General features: G+C 45.7%; 1 protein-coding gene across 1 annotated transcript; it reads left to right on the plus strand.

Moving 5' to 3' along the window:
• Positions 1-8,875: 8,875 nt before the first annotated feature.
• On the plus strand, positions 8,876-24,733 carry SKA1 (spindle and kinetochore associated complex subunit 1). Its single transcript, XM_079330377.1, has 7 exons — positions 8,876-9,019; positions 9,856-9,959; positions 10,623-10,747; positions 11,694-11,785; positions 15,644-15,781; positions 20,227-20,396; positions 24,582-24,733. The coding sequence occupies exons 2-7, from the start codon at positions 9,860-9,862 to the stop codon at positions 24,728-24,730; spliced, it is 774 nt and encodes a 257-aa protein (XP_079186503.1). The 5' UTR covers positions 8,876-9,019; positions 9,856-9,859; the 3' UTR covers positions 24,731-24,733.
• Positions 24,734-25,044: the final 311 nt, after the last annotated feature.

A 25,044-nucleotide genomic window follows, 5' to 3' on the forward strand; every position in this document is an offset into this window, starting at 1 on the left:
CAGCGATCCTGCCTTCCCTTTTCCCGCTGCGTTCCGCCATCCCGGCTCCCCTCAGCGATCCCGCCTTCCTCCCCGCTACGTTCCGCCATCCCGGCTCCCTTCTCACCCGGCTCCCCATAGCAACTCCACCGCCCGCCCTTCTTTCCCGTTCCCCTCAGCGATCCCTCCTCCCTTCTCACTCGGCTCTTCTGCAATCCCGCCTTCCTCCCTGTTCCCCACAGTAATCCCGCCTTCCTACCAGTTCCCCTCAACATTCCCGCCTTCCTGCCCGTTTCCCACAGCAATCCCGCCTTCCTACCCGTTCCCTCAGTGATCTCAGCCTTCCTTCCCGTTCCCCTCAGCGATCCCGCTTTCCTACCCGTACGCCTCAACATTCCTGCCTTACTGCTTTCCTCCCCGTTCCCCACAGGAATCCCACCTTCCTACCCGTTCCCTCAGTGATCCCAGCCTTCCTTCCCGTTCCCCTCAGCGATCCCGCCTTCCTCCTCACCCGGCTCGCTTCAGCGATCCTGCATTCCGCCCTTCTGTCCCGCCCTCCTCGGGTTCCCGTCTCCCTTCCCCGCTCCTGCCCGTTCCGCCCTGCTTCCCTCAGCAGTTCCCCACACTTTCCGCCCTTCCCTTCCCGCTCTGGTCAGCGTTCCTGCTTTCCCTCTTGAGAGGAATGTTACATTTGTCTTTACAAACAAACTGTAGATCTGTTGGTAGGTAAAGTTAGCACCTATAGATAAAAGAAACAATGAGAGGGATTACACTGATTGATGAATGGAAAAAGAGATTTGCCTTTACAAACGAACTGTAGGTTTGCTGGTAAATAAAATTGGGTAACAGAAGATGAAAGAAGCAACGGGGAGGGGGAAAACTGAATTCTACAAGAATTAAAAATTAAAAGGGAGGGTTATACATTAGAGGGGAATGTCAGGTGTCAGGCGTTCCGGGAAGTCTGTGCCTCTCGAGTACCTCAGCCAATGGGGAAAGAGAGAGGGAAAAGCGGCCGGGAAAATAGGATAAAAAGGGAGGCTGTGTCCTCCAAAATTCGAGAGATCCCAGGGGAATGCCCCATGGCCTCTCCCTTTATTCGAATAAAGCAAAAAGGACTCCTCTGTCTCCTTTTTGGACATAAACCTCTGGTGTTTGTGGGTTAATTTCCCTTACAAATTGGGGGCTCGGTCCGGGATATTTCCACCGTCCGGGGCGGCAGGCAGCGGTGGAGCTGAAGGCGCGCCTCACCCAGTTGCGGTGATCAGCTCCCCGGGTGCCGGCTGGCACCAGGCGATGGATTGGGTTCCCGAGACTGTCCAGGAGACAGACGAGTGGCGGACCAGGGGGGTCCGTGAAGAGTCCGCAGGGAAGGACCACTGAAAATCTCACCGGTGAGTAAAATGGGATCCTCGGGGAAGAGGTACACCTGGGAGGGCGCCCGTGGAGGGCAGCACAGGTGAAACAGGGCGCCCATGGAGGGCAGCACAGGTGAAACAGGGAAACCCATGGAGGGCAGCACAGGTGAAACAGGGAAACCCATGGAGGGTAGCACAGGTGAAACAGAGAAACCCATGGAGGGTAGCACAGGTACACCTGGGAGGGCGCCCATGGAGGGCAGCACAGGTGAAACGGGGAAACCCATGGAGGGTAGCACAGGTACACCTGGGAGGGCGCCCATGGAGGGCAGCACAGGTGAAACGGGGAACCCATGGAGGGTTGGAAGGGTGAAGCCGGGAAAGGGACGCTGCAAAAAGGATCCCATAATACCCCCGGAGAGTCCCTTGGGGAGAATGCTGAGGTCTTGGGACAGATTGTATATTCACCCGGAAGTAACTATGGGAATTATGATAAAATATTGTTATTTTGTGTGGCCAGAGTATAAGTTGTCAAAGGGGCTTATAAGGCCATGTTATATAGATGCCCTGGGGGGGGGCAACAAGTGAGGTCGAGAAGGGGTGTCGATAATCCATGCCCTGGGGGGGCAATACGGGAAATCGAGAAGGGATCTCGATAGTCCATGCCCTGGGGGGCAAAAAGGGAAGTCGAGAGAGGGTCTCGACAGTGGCGGATGGATGGAGAGTGTTTGTGTGTTGGAGAGAATTGAGGAGGAGTGTGTGATAGGTATGGGTGAGGCAATGAGCGGCAGGTCCGAGCACGGAGCTGCGGGACCAGGAACACGGGCTGGGGGCTGTGGGGCTGCCGGGGCTCAGCGCGGGGCTGTGCCTGACCCCGCCAGCCCCGGGCAGGGCCAGCAGTGTCCACTGGCCCCCGTGAGACTCGGGGTGCCCCGGCCCCGTAAGGTTTGGGGTGCCCAGCCGCCTGCGATGCTGCGGGCCGTGCTCGCTGGGAGCATCGGTGGGGGAGGAGCTGTGTTCGCACTGTGACAGGACGCAAACTGACTCTGGTATACCGTGTGTGATAAAGAAAGGGAGAACGAGAATAAAGGAATATATGGGAAATGCAGATTGTACGTGAAGAGATTAGGATTCTGTTTTAAGGATTTTGTGAGTTTTGCTGGAAAATACAAGTAATACAGGGAAAAGCATGGGAATTTGCTAAATGTGTGGGAGGGGTTTAAAAAGCATGAGTTTCTGATTGCTCCTCATTGTGACTGTAATTTACTGGGAAGAGATTTGATGACTAGAATGGGAAAGCAAATTAGTTTTGTGAAAAGTAACAAGAGTAAAAAAAAAAAAAAAAAAAAAAAAAGATGTAACACAGAGTCTGTGTTACTGTCTGTAATATCTTTATGTTAAACGTCTGGTAAGATTTATGCTGAAATGCAGCTGCAGAGATATACGAAGTTTGTTTAGGCAAGCTTTGCAGAAAATATTAAGAGTTTACTCCACCCTCAGGAGTTAAGCTGTTGCAATATGTAGATGATTTGCTGTTATAGGGGGAGCAGAAAGAGGTGGTTGAGGAGGGAGTCAGATATTTGGGACACCTTCTGACTGAGGGGTTGCAGTGTGTTAGTCCAGAAGGAGTGCAGGGGATTTTTGCCCCAGACTGACAAGGAGTTGCGGAAATTTTTGGAGTTGGTGGGGGACGGCGGAGCTTGGATCGAGGATTTTTCTGTTGTGGCTAGACCTTTGTGTAACTTTTTAACCCAGAGCGGTCCTGGTGTTGTGATGTGGACACCAGAAGTGGAGCAGTGCTTTGGAAAATTGAGGGATGGATTAGTTGGTGCTCTGGTCTTGGCTCTTCTGGACGCAGAAAAGGAATTTCAACTACATGTGGGTGTTGAGCTGGGTCATGCTAAAGGAATTTTCGTGTAAGAGAATAAGGAACACAGAAGCCTGTCGCCTGTTTTTCTGAGTTGTTAACCCAGTGGCCAGAGGCTGGCTCCATTGTCTGCAGAAACTGTGACCACAGCTCTGATAGGGGCTGATAATGGGAGGGTATGTGATTGTAAAAAGTTTAGCATCAGATTAAAGCTTTGTTAACTGAGAGAGCCTCTATGTGGATGACGAGTGCTCGATTATTACAATATGAATCTTGTTTAATGGAACAGGAGGATTTAGAATTTAAAAATGGGGAAAATTTTAATCCAGCCTCCTGTTTGAATGGCCCCGAAGAAAGGGGGAGACAGGAGGAAAGCCATGATTGTATCCAGGTTATAGATCTCCAGACTAGAGCTAGGGAAGATTTGAGAGATAATCCCTGGCCTGAGGGAGAGAATGTGTTCATCGATGGGTCGTCAAGAGTAATAAACGGGAAGCGTTTTACAGGATACTCTATCGCGAATGGCAAACAATTAAAGGAAGGGGGGAGGTTACCGCCCACCTGGTCAGCCCAGACAGCTGAGCTGTATGCGCTGATCAGAGCCTGTGAGTTATACCGGGATAAGACAGTGAATGTTTTTACCGATTCTAAATATGCTTATGAGGTGATACATGCATTTGGGAAACTGTGGGAAGAACGAGGTTTATTAAATTCTAGGGGAGAGACGTTCGCCCATGAAAACTTGGTCTCTCGCCTATTGGGGGTGATGAGTTTGCCAAAGGGGGTGGCAGTGGTCCACATTGTGGGGCATCAGGCAGGGTGCTCGGGGCGGGGGGGCAATGGGAGGCCGATTGGCTGATGGGGAGGCTCGGAGAGCTGCGTTGTTGCCAGAGGTCTCTGGGATCCTCCCCTTGCTCCCAGTGGCTGCACCGCTGCCAGAGAGTCTGTCTTTCCCACCAGAGGAACTCGAGATAATTAGGGGGAGTGGGGCAGAAGAAATAGGAAACAATTGGTTTACAAGGGATGGGAGGCAGTGGATCCCAAAAGCTCTGGCCTTACAATTGTTAAAACAACTTCATGAAGGGAGTCACTGGGGCTCTCGAGGGTTGGCAGAAGCCTTCCTAAAAATGTATGCTGCTGTGGGTCTTTTTAGCTTGGCAAAACCAACTATTGAGGGTTGTTTGACTTGTGCTAAAACCAATAACAAGGTTACAAAGAAACTTGCCAGGGGAGGGAGGCCTTGGGCTGTATGTCCCTTCCAGAGATGTCAGGTGGATTTTACTGAAATGCCCCGAGTGGCAAGGTTTAAATATCTTCCGATAATAGTATGTCAATTAACAGGCTGGCCAGAAGCATTCCCTACTGTTTCAGCAACTACAGGATTAGTTGTTAAAGTATTTCTGGAACAAATAATTCCAAAATATGGAATTGTGGAAGCAATAGACTCAGATAGGAGAACTCATTTTACAGGAAAAATTCTTCAAGGAGTTATGGCTGCTTTAGGGATACAATGGAACCTGCACACCCCCTGGCACCCCCAAAGTTCGGGTCGGGTTGAAAGAATGAATGGAGAAATAAAGAAACACCTTCTGAAGCTGGTGATAGAAACCAAGATGCCGTGGGTATGGCTCCTGCCCCTGGCTTTGGAAGAATAAGGGCCAGATCCAGGGAAGATATTCAATTATCTCCCTTTGAGTTAATGTTTGGAATTCCTTATCCTTGCAACTCTCAGCCTAGTGGGGGGATAGAGATAAGTGATGTGTATTTGAAGCATTATGTGTCTCGGGTACTGTCTCTTGTGAAATCTCTTCGACAGGAAGCTCAGCTGGCACAGACTCTGCCTTTGGACTTTGCTGTTCACAACATCCAGCCAGGAGATTGGGTCCTAGTTAAGGAGTATAAAGAAGCACCACTGGTGGTGAAGTGGCGTGGACCTTTCCAGGTGTTGCTGACCACAGAAACAGCCGTCAAGACAGCTGAACACGGGTGGACCCATCACACTCGGGTCAAGGTCTCTAAGGCCCCAGAGATTTGGACATCTCAGCTGGAGGAGAAGGACGGGAAGCCGCGACTGACACTCCGCAGGGGCGGACTGGAGCAGTAGCAAGTGCGTCGACATCGAGGGAAGCCTCGTGTGCCCACCCACGGACTGCCTGCTGAAATAAGTTTGTGTGGGCATCCCACCTCTCAGATCTCCAGTCACTGGGGGGCCAGCCCTTTGCTGTCACTGTTTTCCTTTACATTAAGCTGTTTCTGTGCCTTCACTCACCACAGGTGCAGAAGACAACGTGAAAGTAAAAATTAGGTTAGGGAATTACATAACCCAGTTAGAATGTTTCTCTTATTGATCTTACCTTTATACTGTCAGTTAGGATGGGGCCAGGAACGGGAAAATAAGTTTTTAACCTTAGGAGAAGAAGTAGCAAAAACCTTTAACCTTAGCAATTGCTGGGTCTGTGGGGGGCCAGGAGGATCTGAAAACTGGCCATGGGTGGCCAGCCCAGTCGAACCTAAATGGTGGGTTAGCACTCTGAGTGAAGTCCATAATGGAACAGGATTCTGGGATGAAGAAGGAAGTCCATGGCGGCTTCATTCTTCTAAAAGAGGCACTTATTGTCTAAATAGAACAGGAAGCATATACGTGGGGAAAAGTGTTTGTGACTGGACTTTATCTTTGGGTTTAGATTGTTGGACCCCCAAATGCCTTCCTTATGATTGTTCCAGATATCAAGGCAGATGGAATCAAACTCATGTTAAGCTCTCAAATGGTAGCTGGGTAAAGTGTTCCTACCATACTTACCAGAAAGATTTGGAAGGCTGTAAAGCAGTGGGGAGGGATAAGTTTTTTGACTCCTTATTTTTAAGCTGCCCCCGAGATAATTCCACAAGTAGGACACATGTTGTTCGTGACTATCAGTGGAAGTGGCAACACCAGAATGGAACTCGAACTCTTTTTAGCAGGTTCTGGTCCCAATCTAATAAAACAGATCTGGGATGTAACTGCAGCTGGAAACCTCATGTGGGAGCATGGAAGTGCAAATAATGTGATTCTTATGGTGGGGCAACTATTCTTGGGGGACCACTAGGCCCAGGAAGTAAGCTGTATTTTGACCCCCCAGTAGATCATGAAAATTGGGAAGGTCCCTTTGCCAACGGGACATGGGCATTAAAGGGGCATTACTGGATTTGTGGCCAATATGCCTATCGCAGGTTACCCCCAAACTGGTCAGGAATATGTTATGTGGGGTATATCAGACCTCTGTTCTTTCTGCTACCACAAGTTCAGGGAAACCAGTTAGGAATCAAGGTATATGATGATCTAATCAGGGAAAAACGGTCAATTGATGTATCTTTGGCTGGGGGGAGCAGCCAAAAGTGGGGTGATAATGAATGGCCACCTGAACGAATCATACAACACTATGGCCCAACCACTTGGAATCCTAGTGAATTAATATCAGGTGCCCGAGAACCCATTTATAATTTAAATCGGATAATCAGGTTACAAGCTGTCTTTGAAATAGTAAGTAACCAGACAGCTACAGCTCTTGACCTTCTTGCTGACCAATGTACTCAGAGGAGAAATGCAATATTTCAACACCGGATGGTATTAGACTACTTATTAGCAGAAGAAGGGGGCATGTGTGGTAAATTAAATGACTCAAACTGCTGTTTGCAAATAGATGACAATGGAAAGGTGGTGAAACAAATAGCAAAAGGAATAAGAAAGTTAGCTCATGTACCTGTCCAAACATGGAAAGGATGGGAATGGGACATGTTTTCATGGCTACCTGGTGGACTGTGGGTTAAACAACTGCTTTTTTTCCTCTTATGTGCTGTAGCAACTCTAATCTTTTTACCATGCATGATCCCTTGCTTAATACAACTTATTCAACATGTGATCAAGGGGATGCAGGTTATAGCCATGCCTACTGACCCAGAGATGGCTACAAAAGGACAGAAATTGATGTCATTGCAAATAATTGCAAAACCAAAAAGGACACGAGAACAAGAAATTAAGACAATGATAGCTAAAGTTTGTAAAGACAATTACTAAAAATAAAAGAGGAGGGATTGAGAGGAATGTTACATTTGTCTTTACAAACAAACTGTAGATCTGTTGGTAGGTAAAGTTAGCACCTATAGATAAAAGAAACAATGAGAGGGATTACACTGATTGATGAATGGAAAAAGAGATTTGCCTTTACAAACGAACTGTAGGTTTGCTGGTAAATAAAATTGGGTAACAGAAGATGAAAGAAGCAACGGGGAGGGGGAAAACTGAATTCTACAAGAATTAAAAATTAAAAGGGAGGGTTATACATTAGAGGGGAATGTCAGGTGTCAGGCGTTCCGGGAAGTCTGTGCCTCTCGAGTACCTCAGCCAATGGGGAAAGAGAGAGGGAAAAGCGGCCGGGAAAATAGGATAAAAAGGGAGGCTGTGTCCTCCAAAATTCGAGAGATCCCAGGGGAATGCCCCATGGCCTCTCCCTTTATTCGAATAAAGCAAAAAGGACTCCTCTGTCTCCTTTTTGGACATAAACCTCTGGTGTTTGTGGGTTAATTTCCCTTACACTCTCGTCCCCCTTCAGCTGTGCTTTATGTCTTTCAGATTTTTTTCTCGCCTTTTGTAAACGAAACTTACGTGAAATCATTTGTTCAAGAGGAGTTTGCCTAGTGAAGAACCGGTTTCAAGCCGTGCGTTAGGATTGCGTCATTAAGTAAATATGCATTAGGTGGGCGGAGAATGCAGTAAGTGGGTGTTATCATGTGAATTTTACTGTATAATATATGTAACTTATAGATGCAACATTTTACCCCTTGGCAGGCTGATTAGTGGGAAGGTCCTCCTTGCAAGCTGCGCTGAATAAACGTGCCCTTTCTAAGTTGAACACAGCTCCTAAAATCGACAACACCGTCCAAGCTCCCGCTCCCCTCACAGCTCCTGCCTGACGCCCTTCCTCCTAGTCCCCTAGTCCCTCCAGACTCACAGAATTACAGTCAAATGCTGGAAAAAACCTTCGAGATCGTGTCCAACCTATGATTGACCCCTTTAGCCACCCAGACCACAGCACTGAGTACCACGTCCCTCCACGGATGAGGCCTCCAAATTTCCCTGGCCAGTCCCTTCCCATGCCAGAACGCCTTTTCCAGAAAAAAATCCTCCTGAAATGCAACCCGAGCTTCCCCTGCTGCAGCTTGGCGCCACAACCCTTTGTCCTATCAACGGCTGCCTGGGAAAAGAAACCGACCCACAGCTGGTCTACAACCTCTTTCAGCGCCCCGCGTTCCGCCCCTCTTCTCCTCAGCGCTCCCGCCCCGCCTCTCGCTCCCTCAGCGCTCCCGCTCTTCCCGCCCCGCTTCTCCTCAGCGCTGTTCCCGCTCCGCCTCTCGCTCCCTCAGCGCTCCCGCCCCGCTTCTCCTCAGCGCTCCCGCCCCGCCTCTCGCTCCCTCAGCGCTCCCGCCCCGCTTCTCCTCAGCGCTCCCGCCCCGCCTCTCGCTCCCTCAGCGCTCCCGCCCCGCTTCTCCTCAGCGCTGTTCCCGCTCCGCCTCTCGCTCCCCTCAGCGCTCCCACCCCGCTTCTCCTCAGCGCTGCCCCCGCTCCGCCTCTCGCTCCCTCAGCGCTCCCGCTCCGCCTCTCGCTCCCTCAGCGCACGCTCCCTCCCCGCCCTCCCCAACGGCCGCCCGAGCGCGGCGGATTCAAACCGGCGCTCGCACCGGGCCGCAGGAGGAGGAGCGGCGTTCTCGCTGCTGCCCGGCCGAGCGGGTGGGAGAGTGGGACAGGGACGAAGGCCGGGAATCACTGACCTTGCTGCGCCTGGTAAGAGCTGAGGAGAAGCCGGCGCCGCCGCCGGGCGCAGCGGGTGCCCTCGATCCCCTCACGGTATCGCGATCCGCCGCGGAGCGCCCTGGTGGAAGGTGGGGAAGGCGGCAGATCTCTAAGAACGCATTTAATAAGGGCGTAGTTTGTAATATTTTAAACCAAAAGCGAAATGGAGAGTTTTGGAAAGTTTCCAAGTGTGAGCTGCCGGAGGGAGCTGTGTGAGCGCTCAGCGCTGGGCCACAGTGTTAAATGCGGCTGTTTATCACATTGTATAACTTTCTTTTAATAAATTCCTGTCTATAGTAGGGTTAGTAACTCTATTATAGGCAGTATAGTAATCTATGTATAATCCTCTTTTTGATCCCTTCAGACTTCCTAATAGATCTGCTAACACTCTTTTTGGCTTAATTACATTTTGTAAAAAAACACCTCTTTAAACATCAGTCATCTGATGTAGTCTCCCTGAGAGAGCCTTCTAAAACTGATTATGTAAGCCAGGTATTTCTTGTTTTTTGCACTAAATTTCAACTCCTTTTTTGGACACTTCAATACAATAAGGATGTTCCCAGTCTCATGAGGAATTGCTGCACTGCATTTAACTCCAGAGTTCTGGGAAACTTCTTGGCTTGGCAGTCAGTTTTGGCTTGCCAGTCACTGTCTGCTTCCTTTTCTGCCTTCAATTTAGTAAGATAAAAGAGAATTGCTCCATTTGCTGTTTCATTTATGTTCTCTGCTTCTATGATCAGGATTCTTCTAAAAATCCTGCTTTTGTAGGCAATGTTTGCAACTTAGGTCTTTGTTTAATTCCTGCCTTGAGTTTTGTTCCCCCTCAGTGTGATGACGAAAGAAATGGGATCCTCATCCCTGGAAGATTTATGCTTCCACATCAATACAAAGATTGCAAATGTTAAAAAGTGCATCCAATTGAGAGACATAGGTAAGCAAGAGCAACAGTTTGGGTTTGCACTTCACTCCAAGAGAGACCCCGAGGGGCTGGAGCGTGTCCAGGGCAGGAACGGAGCTGGGGAAGGGGCTGGAGCCCCAGGAGAGGCTGAGGGAGCTGGGAAGGGGCTCAGCCTGGAGAAAAGGAGGCTCAGGGGGGACCTTGTGGCTCTGCACAGCTCCTGACAGGAGGGGACAGCCGGGGGGATTTGGGATCTTATCCCAGGGAACAGGGACAGCAGGAGAGGGAACGGGCTCAGCGCCAGGGGAGGATCAGGGTGGACACCAGGAGGAATTTATCCATGGAAAAGTGTCTGAAATTGGAAGGGGCTGCCCAGGGAGGTGTTGGAGTCCCCATCCCTGAAGGGATTTAAAAGCATGTGGTTGTGACACTTGGGACACAGGTTAGTGGTGACCTTGGCAGTGCTCTGGAGGAATAGTTGGACCTGGTCTGAGAGTGTTTTTCCAAACTAAACTATTCCATGAGCTCTGTTGGCTGTCTGAAGTTTAAGGCTGACAGTTTGGCTTGCTGCTTCTCCTGGATGGAGATGTTGGATGGGGAGCAGGGAGTTAGATAATCACTGCTTGTGAAGGGAAGGAATATTGGATTTGGTTTTTTTTCTTGGAGACTTTGTAGTTTAATGTTCTTCCTTTACAGGTGAAGATGAGTCCTGCAAGCCTATGCTCCATAAAATACATTATAAGCTGCACTTTGTACATGGTCTCCTGAATAAGATGGAACTTATAATTAAACAGCAAGAAAAACTGAAAAATTTGCTGAAAGTAAGATTTTTTTTCTTTTCCTGTTCATAAAATACTGAAAGATTCAAAAAATCTTTGATACATGTCATGTTTTTTTTTCCCCTAGATCCTTAGTGATGTTTGGATGCTTGTTTGGATGTTTGTGCTTAAAGAGAAACTGGGGCTTGGAACAGGCTTGCTGATGGCTTGTTAAGCAGTTCTCCAGACCAATGAACATTAAAAATGTTATTTTCCAAGGCTTGTATCATAGAATTGTTAGAATGGCTTAGGGTGGAAGGGACCTTAAAGCTCATGCCATGGGTAGGGACACCTTCCATTTTATCAGTTTGCTCCAAACCCTGTCCAGCCTGGCCTTGGACATTTCCCTGTGCCAGGGCCTCACCACCCTCACAGGGAAGAATTTATTCTTAATATCGAATCTAAGTCTACTTTCCTAAATCTTAAGGCTATTAAAAGCTTGTCTTCATCACTAGCTTTGCAAACTTGTCTTTATCATAATTGATGCGGTGATCTAAAGAGCAGTTCTACTTTTTTTTTCTTTTTCTTTTTTTTCCTACATATTTGCAGTAGCTGCACAAGTATTCAATTAGGATATTTGTCTGTTATACTACTGTGTGTTTGCACTGCCTTTGTTAAGTCTTCCATGGAAATGTTTTTTGTGGGATGGAGGTGAGTTTACCATGAGATCTTGTCTTCCCTACCACCATTCCCCTGACCAGACCTTGTTGAGGGTGTATTGCTAAAGTTCCCTTTTTCCTGCTCAAATTTCTCTGACATTTTGTGATGCTCCTTCCTTTGTACCTTTATTAGTTTCCTTGGGGAAATTATGGGGTTAGGAGGTAAGGTGATGGTGGGAGAATAAAAGAAAGACACTTCTTAATAAAGCTGAAAATAAAATATTGGCCTAACTTTAGTTGCTGAACGTTAGTAGGATCAGATTTCTGATGCAGTCTCATATTAATTTCAGGAGATCCAGAAAACTGCTGAGAGAGATCAAGAAGCAGCACAGCACCTCCTTGAGCACATTCCACCCTACCTGCCTAAGCCAACCAAGAGCTGGTATGTGGTACCTGAGCCTGCAGGGCTTGGGCTGCTGCTGGCAGGGTTCAGCTGCAGTGCTGTACAGCTCTGCTCCTCTCACTCCACATTTACTCTGAGATTCTGGGAGCCAAACTTGTTGTGTGTATTGACTCTGGAGCTGCCCAAGCTGCTGCAAGCACACCAACAAATCTCTCAGGTCAAGTCTATAAAATACCAGGTTTTCCCAATGGGAGCTTCCAGGGGTGGGTGAGACACAGTACAAAGAAAATGCTTCTCTAAGTTAGAGCATCCCTTGCTTTAGAATCACAAACACACTGATTTATAACTACCCTGCCTATGGATTAAAGGGTTAATGACTCAAATGCTGGGTCTCTAGAACTGAAGTTCCTTACTGCCCTTCCAAATACCATTAAAAACCCAAAAATCCTCTAACTCAGTCATCTTTCTGTGGGGCTTTGAATTGTGTTTGTGGTAGTTTTGTTTTCTTTTCCCTACAGCAATCCTGCATTTATTTCAGCTAGCTGTGATGCTCCCTTACCTTGGACAGGGTGTGGTAAGAAGCTTTTCAAAATCAAGTGGCTGAAGTGTGTGAAAATACAAGTATATGAAATAACAGCTGTTACTCAGAAGGCTTCTAAGACATTTTAGAGTTTCTCATCTCTTCCTCTGTCCTGTTGGAGCTGCCTTCTTTTTCCTGGAGTGTTGCTAGTGTTTGTCAGGTGGGGTCACTTGTAGTGTTTTGTTATCTGGGGGTCCCAGAGTGTTCTTTTCCCACCTTGTAGCTTGTCAGAAGGCAATGCATTAGTTTGAATTCACTGCTTCCAGTATGTGCCCTGAATCTGCCAGCTTTACTTGGTCTGGTTCCTAATGCCAGAGGAGCATCAGTCTCAAAGATGACAGACATATTCCAGCAAAGTAAAATGTTAAATGTGAGGAAAGAGGCTTCCAGAAGAGAAAAAGGAATTGTGATTTTTGTTGGTGTGTAGCAATATGGTCATTGGTGTCTGTATTGTATTGAAACTGTTTTTAGCTGGTGAAGGGATGACTTGTGCAGAAGATTTTTTATTATTTCCAACCTTTAGACATGAACCCCTCAGTTTAGGAAACAGCCTCTCAAAATGTCTCTAGGGGTGTCTTGTTCCTTTCCAATTTAAATGTTGCTTTTTGATGTGTGCATCTGTAAGAACTGAAGTTTTTCAGAAATTACCCCTTGGGTTCTGCCTTCCTGTCATAACTTACTTTCTAATTGTGGGAAATGCTTTGTCTTGTCTTTGTTTTAGCTCCTGGAAATTGTTTAGATGTAAATGAGGCTCATTTGGTGATTGTGCCACCAAAAGATTCTTTGTGATGTTGGTTTCCCTTACAATCTTGTCCTGCTTGTGATCAGGAAGTTAACTGTGATATGACTTCAGCTGGTTCTTCCCTTTCTAGAGAACCACAATGTGTAAAACAAGCCAAGCTTTTCTGATAATTTTCTACAGATTGTGCTCAGCCAGCTCACAGCTGCTGTTATGTCAGTCTCAGTTTATTGCTGGTTTTCCTTGAGTTATAATACATTGAATTATGATGCCATTTGTCAAAACACACTTTCTCCTTTTGTCCCCATTTTGTCATTTCTTGGTGTTCATTGTGTTGTGCAGTGGAGGGTCAGGGAGGGGCATAAGAAGGGGCATAATTGTTCAAACTCACTCTATCAGTGTCTATATGTCTTTTAGGTCTCTTCTCCAAACTTTCCTCTCCTGGCCTCCTTCCTTTCTGTTCCCCTATGTCCCCAGATGTGTGGGACTGTGAATACTAATGGGCTGAGGAGTGATTTTTGTGAGATGGTGCAGAAAGCAGAAGAGCACTTGAACATTAGTGAGACAGACCCTTGAAGTCCCTGGGAAAATGAAAACACCCACACAGAGAAACTGAGGGATTCATGTCTTTAGCTATTATTTCTCTCCTGTATTCTTGGGTTTTCTGTTCTTGTGTACCACAGAAATCTCACAAAAAACAAGTTCAATATCTCTGAAGCTGTTTGTATCCCTCGTGTTTGTTGAGAGCAGGTTTTCATTCCAGCAGAGCCAGGTCTTGTAAACAGGCATCAGTTTTTCCTTTTCATGGTTCAGGTCAGTGGTGAGCTGTGTCTGTAGCACCTCACTGCACAGGGCAGGGGCAAAGGAGGGGTGGGAACACAGAGGAGGGGTGCCTGGAGGTGAGGGATCATCTAGAAAAGATTTGTTGCAGGGTGATAGACAGCAGGAGGCTGGAGCGTGGGAGGAATGAAGTTTCAAGATGTGAACTTGCTTCCTTTGTGTTTATCCTTTCATTCCAAACCCAGCTCCACCATATCCAAAATCCACCCCCCTTCCCTTTCCCTCCGTTTGCTGACATTCCCTGCTAGCTGCAGGGTGCCAGGATTTGTTGTTGTTGTTGTTGTTGTTGAGATGTTCTTCAAACATCTTCAATCTAACAGATGTTCTTCAGGCGATGACACGTGAGTCAGTTTGTCTGCAGATGTGCTGGCTTTCAGCAGGGCTCTGTGTTGTGTCACAGAGCAGAGCTGCTCCTGTCCCCATGTCCCTGGGCAGGCAGTGTGGGTGGCAGCAGGTGGCACTTGCTGTCCTCTCCCTCCTGTTCCTCAGGGATGGGACACTGGGCTTGGCAGTGTCACAGCAAGTGACACCTGAAATCCTGGCCCTGGCTTGGCACCAAGTGGCACCTCAAATCCTGGCCCTGGCTTGGCAGTGTCACACCAGGTGACACCTCAAATCCTGGCCCTGGCTTGGCAGTGTCACACCAGGTGGCACCTCAAATCCTGGCCCTGGCTTGGCAGTGTCACACCAGGTGACACCTCAAATCCTGGCCCTGGCTTGGCAGTGTCACACCAAGTGACACCTCAAATCCTGGCCCTGGCTTGGCAGTGTCACACCAGGTGACACCTCAAATCCTGGCCCTGGCTTGGCAGTGTCACACCAAGTGACACCTCAAATCCTGGCCCTGGCTTGGCAGTGTCACACCAAGTGACACCTCAAATCCTGGCCCTGGCTTGGCAGTGTCACACCAAGTGACACCTCAAATCCTGGCCCTGGCTCCACAGACAGGGCATTGCTGTGGGACCCCATGTCCAGCAAGGGTCTCCTGTGGGGCAGTCAGACCCAAGCAGAGGATCATTTCCTTGTCCAGATGAGCTCTGTACTGCTCTGGTTGATTCTGCTGCACATCCCAGTCCTGTCCATGTGTCCTGATGACAGTGCATTTGGCCATATGAATCACCTTTGCTGTCCTGCTGAGGAGCAAATCCCTTGGGGTGTGAGGCTCTAAGCTGAGAATTTAGAGGAAAGGTGAATTTAATCAGGAATAAATCAGGAAATTCTTCAACCTTTTGGATCTTGCCTAAAAAAAATGTTACAAGTATTGAAACCAAACCAGTTTGCCAGGTGGTGTTGGATTTCTTTTCTTCAAAAGTTTAATAGGCTTCCCAAGATTTGAACCTGTTTCAAAGAGCTATGAAGTATTTCAAATCTGCCCGTTAAGGCTGCAGCTCTGTGCACACTGTTTCATCTCATAAAAAGCCAGGCCTTGCATTGTGTGAAATGTAATGGTACACTGAATTCTGAGCTGTGCCATGCTGCACTTGGACTGCTTCCAGCTCACCTGCTGGCAGCCTCTGTAGCAGAGAAACCAAGAGCTGTGCTGAAGTCAGCTGAAGGATACAATTTGAAAGAGTAGGCTTGCTTTACTGACGTTTCTTTTCTGAAATGTTGTTAATTGTGTTCACCCTAACAGATAGGCTGGAACTTAGATCTGTGACTAAGCAGATTTAATAGTGTAGTGGAATTCTCCTGGCTACATACCTGCTGTTTATACCCTGAATATCCCTTTGTTTTACAGCATCACCGTGCCAGCTGGGAAGCAGGAAGGGCAAAAAAAGGCTGTAGAACCTAAGAAGGCAAAGAAGCCTGCAAAACAGCCAATAGTCATTAAAGAAGTGGCATTAATAACCACAGAGGAGTTTAAAAGCATTCCTGCGTAAGTAAGCGTGTCTTTTCTTAAATCCTGGCAGGTCAGTTTGGGTGGCACACACAGGTTTGGGAGAGTGGCCTCTTGCACAACTGGGACTGACAGAGATTGAATATTTCATGGGGTGAAACATGGTAATAGCTCCAAATAGTTCAAATGCAATGCTGGCAAAATGGAATTACTGGAGGGCTCTTTTTATACTGATATTGGGCAGATGAACTCTGATCAGTTAAAACCTAAAACTCTTAGATCAAAAGTCACTGTAATTGTATGAATTATTTTTGTTTTTAAATCAGCAGATTTATTTGCGGACAAGTGATCTTGTTTTGAGAACTGACATTAAAAAAGAAGAGCCATCATCTCATAAGATGAAGGGTTTGTTTACACAAGAGTTTGTTTCCTTCCACAGAAGGAAAAGTAATGATAAATGCTGTTTTTATTTGACCCAACTATTGGTTTCTGTAAACTTCAAGTCTTGACTTACCAATCTGTCTTGAGACAGGAAAAGCAATCCGACTTCTTAAAAGCCAAAAACCCACTTTGCACTGAAATTCCCAATTTTCTGGGAATAGAAAGCTGTGGGTGTCTTCCCCTAACATTAGGATGTGATTAATGGATATCTTTGTCTGAGGTATAACATATAGAAATAACTTTAAAAGGCATTTGGGTGGCATGGGCAAATGTTTCTGCAAAAAGAAGAAATTTCTCTTGATGCCTAAGGCTGAATTGTTATTGCACTCTAGATTCACTGTATTCCCTGACAATACCTGTTTCAATAAGAAATATGCTTTTGAGTCTGAGCTTTACTTGAGGCTTTCCAATATTTTTTTTCTATAGCCTTCAAATTTTCAGGTGAGTAAAGTCCATTTTCTTCCTTATCCTGAATGTTGAGCTAATGATAAAGGACTTCTGGTTACTTCATAGAAGAGCATGCAGCTGGTATTTTTATTCTGCAGAACACCTCAGGAATTTTGTGGATTTACTCCCTTAGGTAGTTGTCTCCTGATAAAATAATGGGAGGATAAAGCTGGAGCATGGGAATTTTTGGTGTGTATCTCTGCTGTGGCTAGAGAAACAGACACAGACCATTCCAGCCAAATGTTGTTTTAACTTGCAGTTAAGGCTGTGATCTTCCACATCACAAGACAGCTGGAAGGACACTTGGGGGTGAGGTTTAGTGGTGGCTTTGGCTGTGCTGGGCAAGAGGTTGGACTTGATGATCTCAGAGGGCTTTTCCAACCTAAAGGAATTCATGATAATCCTTGAAAGTGGAAGGTTTTCCACTGCTGTTCATGGGCGTGGAGGATGAGGACAGAGGGCAGACAAATCCTCTTCACATCCATTACAGAATCACAAAGCCACAGAAAAACCTGAATTGGAAGGCACCTGTTGTGGAAATGTTGCAGCTGTGTTGGAAGGCACCCATTATGGAAAGGTTGCAGCTTTGACTGTGCTGGTAGAGCTCTAGAAATTTAATTTATTTATTAGAATTTATTAGAATTTATTTATTATAGAAATTTAATTTATTTATCTAGAAATTTAATTTTATTCAGATTGGAGAAGCATGTTTGTTCCATGGAAGAAAATTTACATGAATTTACATAGATCTATTAATCTACCATTATTTCTGTTGTAGTACAAGATTAAGGGAGGACTTGCAATTTCACATCCTGATTGGCCAAATCTGAGCAGCAAATACTTGTAATAAATTCTCTTAATGAATGTATTCTCTTGGAAGAATGAGAATTTGGTTCAGGGCCCAGTTCTTCAGGTAGCACTGGAGGGTGGGAGGTGGTCACTGAAAAATGGGGGCTGTTTTCACTTGCTTTGTGCTGAGCATGGGGGAAAATCTATTCCTAACACCATCAGGCCACTAAAAGGGACACACAGGCTTCAGTGTGGGGGCAGATGTGGAGCACCTGATCAAACAGAACACTTTGCACAATCAAAAACTTGCAAATTACTTCACTCTTCAAATCTGTTGCAGGAAGGTGCTCTTTTGGAGGAAGATAAAGGACATTTCACAGCCTTTGTCAACTTTTTTTCTTTGAGGCAGAGGAAAATGCTTGCTTTACTCTGTGTCCAGAATTCCTGCTGCTTTCTAAAGATCTTAGTGCTGAAAGTATTTCAGATTCTGTGCATTCATTATGACTCTCAACTCTCAGAAGATGGTGGTTTGGGATAATAATACATGGCTATTTTAGCCTAACCATTTTTGAGAGAGCAGGGGGTGGCCATTACAAGCTTTATCTGTTTTAGAGTGATATAAATGTGATATATTGATGTTATTCTTCTCTCTGAGGAACACAGCACTGTGCTCTGGTTTTCATACCTATGGAAAAAATGCTTTGAAAATGGACTTCTGTGGATTAAGAAAAGAAACTGACTTTTTTTATTATTATTTTTTTAATTGGAGTTTTTATTTTTATTGCATTTGGAATAATGAAGCAGATTTTAAAGTTATTTTAAATCTAAATTAAATGCCTGAATTTGGAACTTCTCAGCTTTGTGTTTTTATACTGGTGTACGTATGGACTGAAATAAATGTCATTATTATCAGGTTTGCCAGCCATGGGTTGGGTAGAAACATGAGAGGGCTGTGGGACAGCTGGAGCTTTTATTAACCTTAGCTATGCACAGAATAAAAATGCCATTTGGTTTTGACAGAGTTTAGTTTCAGATTAAACCATCTGGGCTGCCTGAGGGCCTCTCAAAGAGCACTTGGTTTTTAAGTTTATCCAACCCAGCCCTGCCTCTCTGAGCTGAGGTTGTCCCTTGGCTTTATTAAGTGTGCTCACCATCTGTGTGTTGACAGTGGGAGCAGAGGAAGTTAAATAAAGGTGTTTTATTCCTCTGGGCTTAGCATTCCTCACTCTGCACACTCCCCTGTGGTGGAGAGAGGCAGAGAGAGCAATCAAGAGCAGTCAGTGCACACAGGCAGAGCCTTGCTGTGTCACAGGCTGTGTTTGTGCTGGGGCTGCATTCCGGGGGGCTTTTATTACTCTGCAAAGCTGTAGAGTGTTTTTATAGCTGAGAGCTGGCTGCACCTCCAGGGATGAATTAATCAGAGGATCAATGAAGCTGAAAGCTGGTTGCAAGTAACATGGTGGTTACTGAGTTTCAAACGCGGTTTGGAGGCAGGGCAGTTGTTCTGAATTCAGGTTTTAGGCAGCTCCTGCCTGGCAGGGACTGGCTGCTATTGGAATCTACAGCACTTATTTTGAGCTGGCAGTTGCAGAATGCCTGCCCAAACTCTGGTTTGGAATACTGAACTTGAAATTGATTATCTGCTTCTGCTTTGAATTCATTGTGTGTTTTCCAAAGATTGAGCCTGTCTGTTTGGATTAAAACAAGGGAGGAACTTGCTGTTCATTGATCTTTTCAGTCTTGCTGTCCCACAGCTTTTAGCTCTACTGACCTAAGGCATTCATTCTTAAAATGAATTGTAACACTTGTGCAATTCCTCAGGTCTGAAATCTTACACTGGAGGAAACACAAAGAGCCAGGTTTGGTTTGTTGTAGCAGCTGAGTGAAGGCCACAGGACAATGCAGGTTGCAAGGCTGGCATTTTTGCTTACTGCCATTTTTTATAGGGAGGGGTCGTGTTGTGTTTAGCTGATTGCTTGCAATTTGAGTTTCAGTTTTCATTTTTGTGCAGTGGCTTCTCAGTGTGCAGCACAGGTTCTTCTCCTCGAAGGCATGGCTTTACATCTATAAATACTGAACAGTCTTACTTGCAAATATCCCAGTGTTCTAGTATTACCACATCACTTTGTTCTTTATCTTCTGTGCTTCCTGTACCTCTAGGCTGTTGTCAAGAGGCTTTATTGTTCTAGTACTAGTGTTATAAAATGCTCTGAGAGTTCAGAAATGGATGCTGCTGGTGCAGGATGATATCTGCACAGCTCAGTGGGCTGCACAGTCCATTACAGAAGGCAGCACAAAACTGGTAGTACTTCAAAAAAATCCCAAATTATCACAGAATCACCAGGTTGGAAGAGACCTCCAAGATCACTGAGTCCAACATGTGTCCTAACACCTCAGCTAAACCATGGTACTGAGTGCCACATCCAAAAAAAAAAAATTGTGCTTCCTGTATTTCTAGGCTGTTACCAACAGATCTTATTCTTCACTACATTTATATACACTGTAAAAGCAGTGTTTCCATTTTGAAAAGCTTTTTACAGCTCAAGCACTGAATACATCCTGCTTGTCAATTTAGCTTTCTGATATTTTATCTTTCTGGTTTAGGTTCTGTCATGGCTTTTTTACCTTCAAGATTGTTAAACAGTCAAGGAAATGGACAGAATTAGCAATTACCTGTATTCATTAACACAAAGCAGGAGAAACTGCCCCTAACTAGGAACAGCTTGTTCAGTTAAGGCTGGTGAAAGAGAAGAATAAACATGGAACTTTGTGACTTTCTGGTTACTGATTGTTATTTTTATTTGTAGGTATCTGAAGGGCCGTATAACATGTGATCAGATTAATGCAGTTGTCACACAGATAAATGATGCTGTGGAGGGCAAGTACAAGATCCTGCATCAGCCTTTGAAGTCCATGAGTGTACCAGTCAGAAATCTCTACCACAGGTTCATGGAAGAAGAAACTAAGGACACAAAAGGTATTTATTTTTTTCCTTTGTTAGTACCAAACCCATAACACTTGGATGTAGCAGGAGTAGTGTAAAAATGCTGATCTTTTTTTGAGCATTTTTAACAGAAGAGTTTCCCACAGAGATTGGGTCACTTTTTGAATGTTTTCATTGAAAATACATCCTGTTGATGGTGTGTCGTGGTAGAAACTTTGAGTGCACCAAGATTTAGTTTGGAATCACTGCAGGATCTGGAAACTCTTATTTTGATAACCAAAAAATAGAAATGTGTTCTCAGAGCTTAAACTTGATTGGACATGAACTATTAAAAATTTGTTCTGAAGTTGGGAAATCTGGGTAATTAATTGTGTTGCAGTGGCTTTGTGGAAGAGGTAAGTCTGTCTGATAATATCAAGAAATTTTTTCCTCTTAAAAGCATAAAGGGAGTAAAAACCAAGATACCTTTCTTTCAATTGAAAAGCAAGTTGCACTTACAGGCTAGTTTTTCCAAAAATTTGTGGCACAGTAAATCTCTGGTATTAAAATCTCCTTTTTGGCATGCCTTTCCTCTTGGGAACAAGTATGTAATTGTTCCTGGAGGCGTGTACTGCACATGTCAAGCTTGGTGATGTCCTTAGAATGCCCTCATGCTTCCAGGTTCAGGCATAAGGAGTGGAGCAAACTCTCTTCTGTCTCACAGAAAAAGAGATGTCTCTCTGCCCCCTTTCCCCTCCTCCTCTTCAAGACTCTGGATATTATCCTATGATCACATCAGTGACGTCTGGATTCCAAATGCAGCTTTTCTGTAGGAAGGGAATTCTGATCTGATGGACATGCTGGCACTTTGAGACCTGTAAAATGAACACAGAGCCACAGAACGGTTCTGGTTGGAAGTGGCCTTCAAGATTAGCCACTGCCACCCCTGCCATGGGCAGGGACACCTCCCACTGTCCCAGGCTGCTCCAATTCCATCCAGCCTGGCCCTGGGCACTGCCAGGGATGCAGGGGCAGCCACAGCTGCTCTGGGCACCCTGTGCCAGCCCTGCCCACCCTCCCAGCCAGCAATTCCTCCCCAATATCCCAGCCAGCCCTGCCCTCTGGCACTGGGAGCCATTGCCTGTGTCCTGTCCCTGCCTTGTCCCCAGTCCCTGTGCAGCTCTCCTGGAGCCCCTTCAGGCCCTGCCAGGGGCTCTGAGCTCTCCCTGGAGCCTTCTCTGTGCAGCTGAGCACCCCCAGCTCTGCCAGCCTGGCTCCAGAGCAGAGGGGCTCCAGCCCTGCAGCATCTCCTGCCTCCTCTGCACTGGCTGCAGCAGCTCTTGTCTTTGTCATGCTGGAGTCACAGGGCTGCACATAAGGCTCCAGATGAGGTCTCAGTTGTCATACAGGTCATTGTTGTAAAGGGCTTTATTAAAAGCATTCTGAGCACATGCAGCTGGATAAATTTGTGTGACTGACTTCTGGTTTTGGCTGTGATGATTTGGTTTCTCTCTAAGCGTGTTTTGCCTCAGTTGAACAACAGTGTATATTAATCTGGATTTCTTAAAATACTGGCTATATCAGTTTAATTTATGACATATTTTTGGTTTCATTGTTCCCATCCTTAGGACAGCAGAAGGGGGTTTGAGCCCCAGTTGTAGAAGAAAGATTGAACACTAGAAGGGCCCTCCTGGGATGGAGTGCTGCTCAGTCTGTCCTGTGATCCACAGCAGTCTTGGCTACAGTGAAGGACCCATTTTAGCAACTTAAGAAAGGTTCAGCTGGTCAGAGAATTTTCTGTCAGAAAGCTGGGGGGCTTAAGTCTGAAAAACTGAAGTGCTCTAATTTCTTTAAGTACCTGAGAGAAGGTCTTTATTTCTTGTTTATCTTGGGAAGTTAAGTTAGGAAACTGGGACATCCAGCATGTGATAGAGCATGTGTTTTTGTGTGGTAGATGGTTTTATTTAGGTTTTTTTATGACTAATCATTTAGAAAGTCTAGAGAAAAGGCCTGGCAGGCTGTCAAATGGTTCTTATCCGGCCATCACAAAATGATTAAATGTCTTTATCCATTGCATTTTTCAGGATGACATTCCACATTCATTGATTTGTTTGCTTAAATCTCTCCTGTCAATCTCTCTGCTTAGGATTCCCACTGGCTCTGAGCCTGGCTGATTGCCAGCTGACCTCTGGTCTGATTTCAGGATGGGAGAAGATGCTGCCTGGTTTATCAGGGTCACTTCCAGCCACTCAGGCAGTGCAGTGAGTTTAGCTGGTTGTTTAGCATGTGGACCAAACCACCACCCTTCACCCTGCTCTGATTTCTTCACACAAAAGGTCCTGCTATGCTGAATGTTGCCACTCTGGGCTGTGAGCACATACAAGAAGGAATCTTGTTTTATCAAAATTCAGGATGTTCTGATGATCCCTCAGATGTAACAGACAGCATGCCAGGTTAGGCCTGGCTCCCCAGCACTGTTTGGTGTTCCTGGAGCTGCAAATGGTCTCTATCCTGCAAGAATTCTATTTTGAGCAGTAGTGCTGTTCTTCTTTCTTTTCCTAGTCAACAAGCTTCCTACTTCTCATCTGTATGTGGATTTGGTGGGGGTACAAGCTCTGAGATTCCAGAGTTCCTCTATGGGGAAATACCTCCAGGTTTTGACAGTAAGATTCTATTCCCTGTGAGACACCAACTCTCATGAGAGGCTCAGGCTGTGAGAAAACATGATCTGTTGTTTCTCAGCTTTCTCTAAGCAAGATTTTGGAGGAGATTACAGTTGCAAACATAATTCTTGGGCCTTAGTTCTTCACTGGCAGCTTTGGTTTTCCAGCTTGGATCATCTGTTTCTCAGTGAAACTGGAAGGAGTTAAAAGGAGAAAGAGATGCTCCATTTTTTTCTAAGATGTCACTGCCTCTGTGTTAAGGATAAAGCAAGGAGAGAGAATGGTATCTTCTTTTTCCAAGCTGGATCACCCCTACCCTTGTGTCCTCCTCCTCACTAGCATGATACTACTCATAATTCAGGATTATTTGGGTTAAAAAAGGCCTCTTAAGATCACAAATTCCTACTGAGCACAGTTTAATTCAAAAGTAAAGCATGTCATCAAGGGGCACATTTGTATGGTTTTTTAACACTTCCAGGGATGGTAACTCCACCACTGCCCTGGGCAGCCTGGATTTTAATGACAATTTTCTTAAGGAAGCAATAAATCAGCTACAAGAAGAGGTGAGCTCTCAGCTCTGAGGCAGGACTTGCCTGTGCCATTTTCCTGGAGACACAGGCATGATGCTGTTGAAAGTGGTCGGTCTTTTCCTGTAATTTTCTTAGGTGATGCTGAATTATTCTTTCCAAGTCTGATATAAGTCCAGGGAATGGTGGGCTGTGTCCTTACTCAAAGGTCTAATTGCAGAGCCTGAGTGCCTGCTGGGAGACAGAGTCTGAACTTCATGGGAGGGCTGGCAATTCTCTTTCTGATGACAAATTTTAAAAATAGAACAAAGCTCCCAATATAGTGTGAGGACATCTGTTGGAACCCCTAAACCTAGGAATTTTTAATTTTCTGTGCTTTCTGGCACTGACCCCCTGGAAAACACTACTATTGATTTAAGGGCTTGGAGAAGGCTTCCAATTTTGAGTAATAATCACTAGTGTGAAGTTTAATTAGAACTGTGTAATTTCATGTGGTAAAAGGTTTAGATTTTAAAGTTTTAAAATATAATAACAAGTATGAAACAAAATATAAATTCTTTGACATCGTCTCTTCTTCCTTCTCATTCCTTCTTCTTAATTTTAAGTGGTACTTTTTAAAAATTAGATAAAAAGTAGACAGTACAAGTCACAAGTGTTTAGTCATTAAATCAAAAGTATAAATAATATAAATGTTAGCTTTTAGTTAAATAGTTAACTTTTTAAAGGCCTTAGTAACTAACTAAATACATCCAAACAGATCTTTCAGCTTGTCAGCTAAAAGTACTGCAAAACTCTCTATGCTATAAATAAAATTTAATAAACAACCAAGTCCAAACAAGAAAACCCGTGTCTCCAGTTTAAATCCTAGCTCTAAATAGAGATAAAAAAACCAAAATAAAGTAATAGCACTGCTATGGTGGTGCCCGTGTGAGGATCTGCTGCTGACTGTGGAATTACGAACTGTAGATTGTGGAATTGCCAAGAAGCTGCGCTGCCACCCGGGAAAGTCCCCGTGTACCCTGCAACAGTGTTTTCTGTCTGTTTTCCAGGCGTGTTTTTCATCGTGGAGGCGGATATCAGGGAGTTCACCCAGCTGAAGCTGGACAAGCGCTTCCACAGCATCCTGAGCATCCTGCGGCACTGCCAGCGGCTGCGGGAGCTGCGCAGCTCGGGGCTGGTGCGCTACATTGTCTGCTGAAACGCTCCCCGGGGGGCTGCTGCTTGAACACCTGAGTGTGTTTCCAAAAGGCCAGGGGAGCTACACACCCCAGCCGGAAAGGCAGCTGGCTGCAGGTAGTTAATCACGTTTTGTGAAATGGAAGTAAAGTTCCTTGCCTGTTGACTGTGCTTCTTTGGTCCTTTATTGTTTCTGAGTGTTGGAGGTTAGGATTTTTTTTCCTTTTCTCTCAGAGGGTTTTTCTGCCATAGATGAGAAGATTGATACTTAAGAAGAGATGTGGCAGAGGAGAGGGAGGAGCTGGGGTGCAGTTTTCTGCCATCCCTTAGCTGGGG

Source organism: Erithacus rubecula (assembly GCF_903797595.1).
Source record: "Erithacus rubecula genome assembly, chromosome: Z".
Lineage (NCBI taxonomy): Eukaryota > Metazoa > Chordata > Aves > Passeriformes > Muscicapidae > Erithacus > Erithacus rubecula.

Excerpts from the sequence above, each read along its gene's own strand:
- SKA1 (XM_079330377.1), top strand. The coding sequence starts at position 9,860 with ATGACGAAAGAAATGGGATCCTCATCCCTGGAAGATTTATGCTTCCAC. Across the intron at positions 11,786-15,643 it reads CCTAAGCCAACCAAGAGCTG|CATCACCGTGCCAGCTGGGA; the intron begins GTATGTGGTACC and ends TTTGTTTTACAG. Across the intron at positions 20,397-24,581 it reads AGAAACTAAGGACACAAAAG|GCGTGTTTTTCATCGTGGAG; the intron begins GTATTTATTTTT and ends TCTGTTTTCCAG.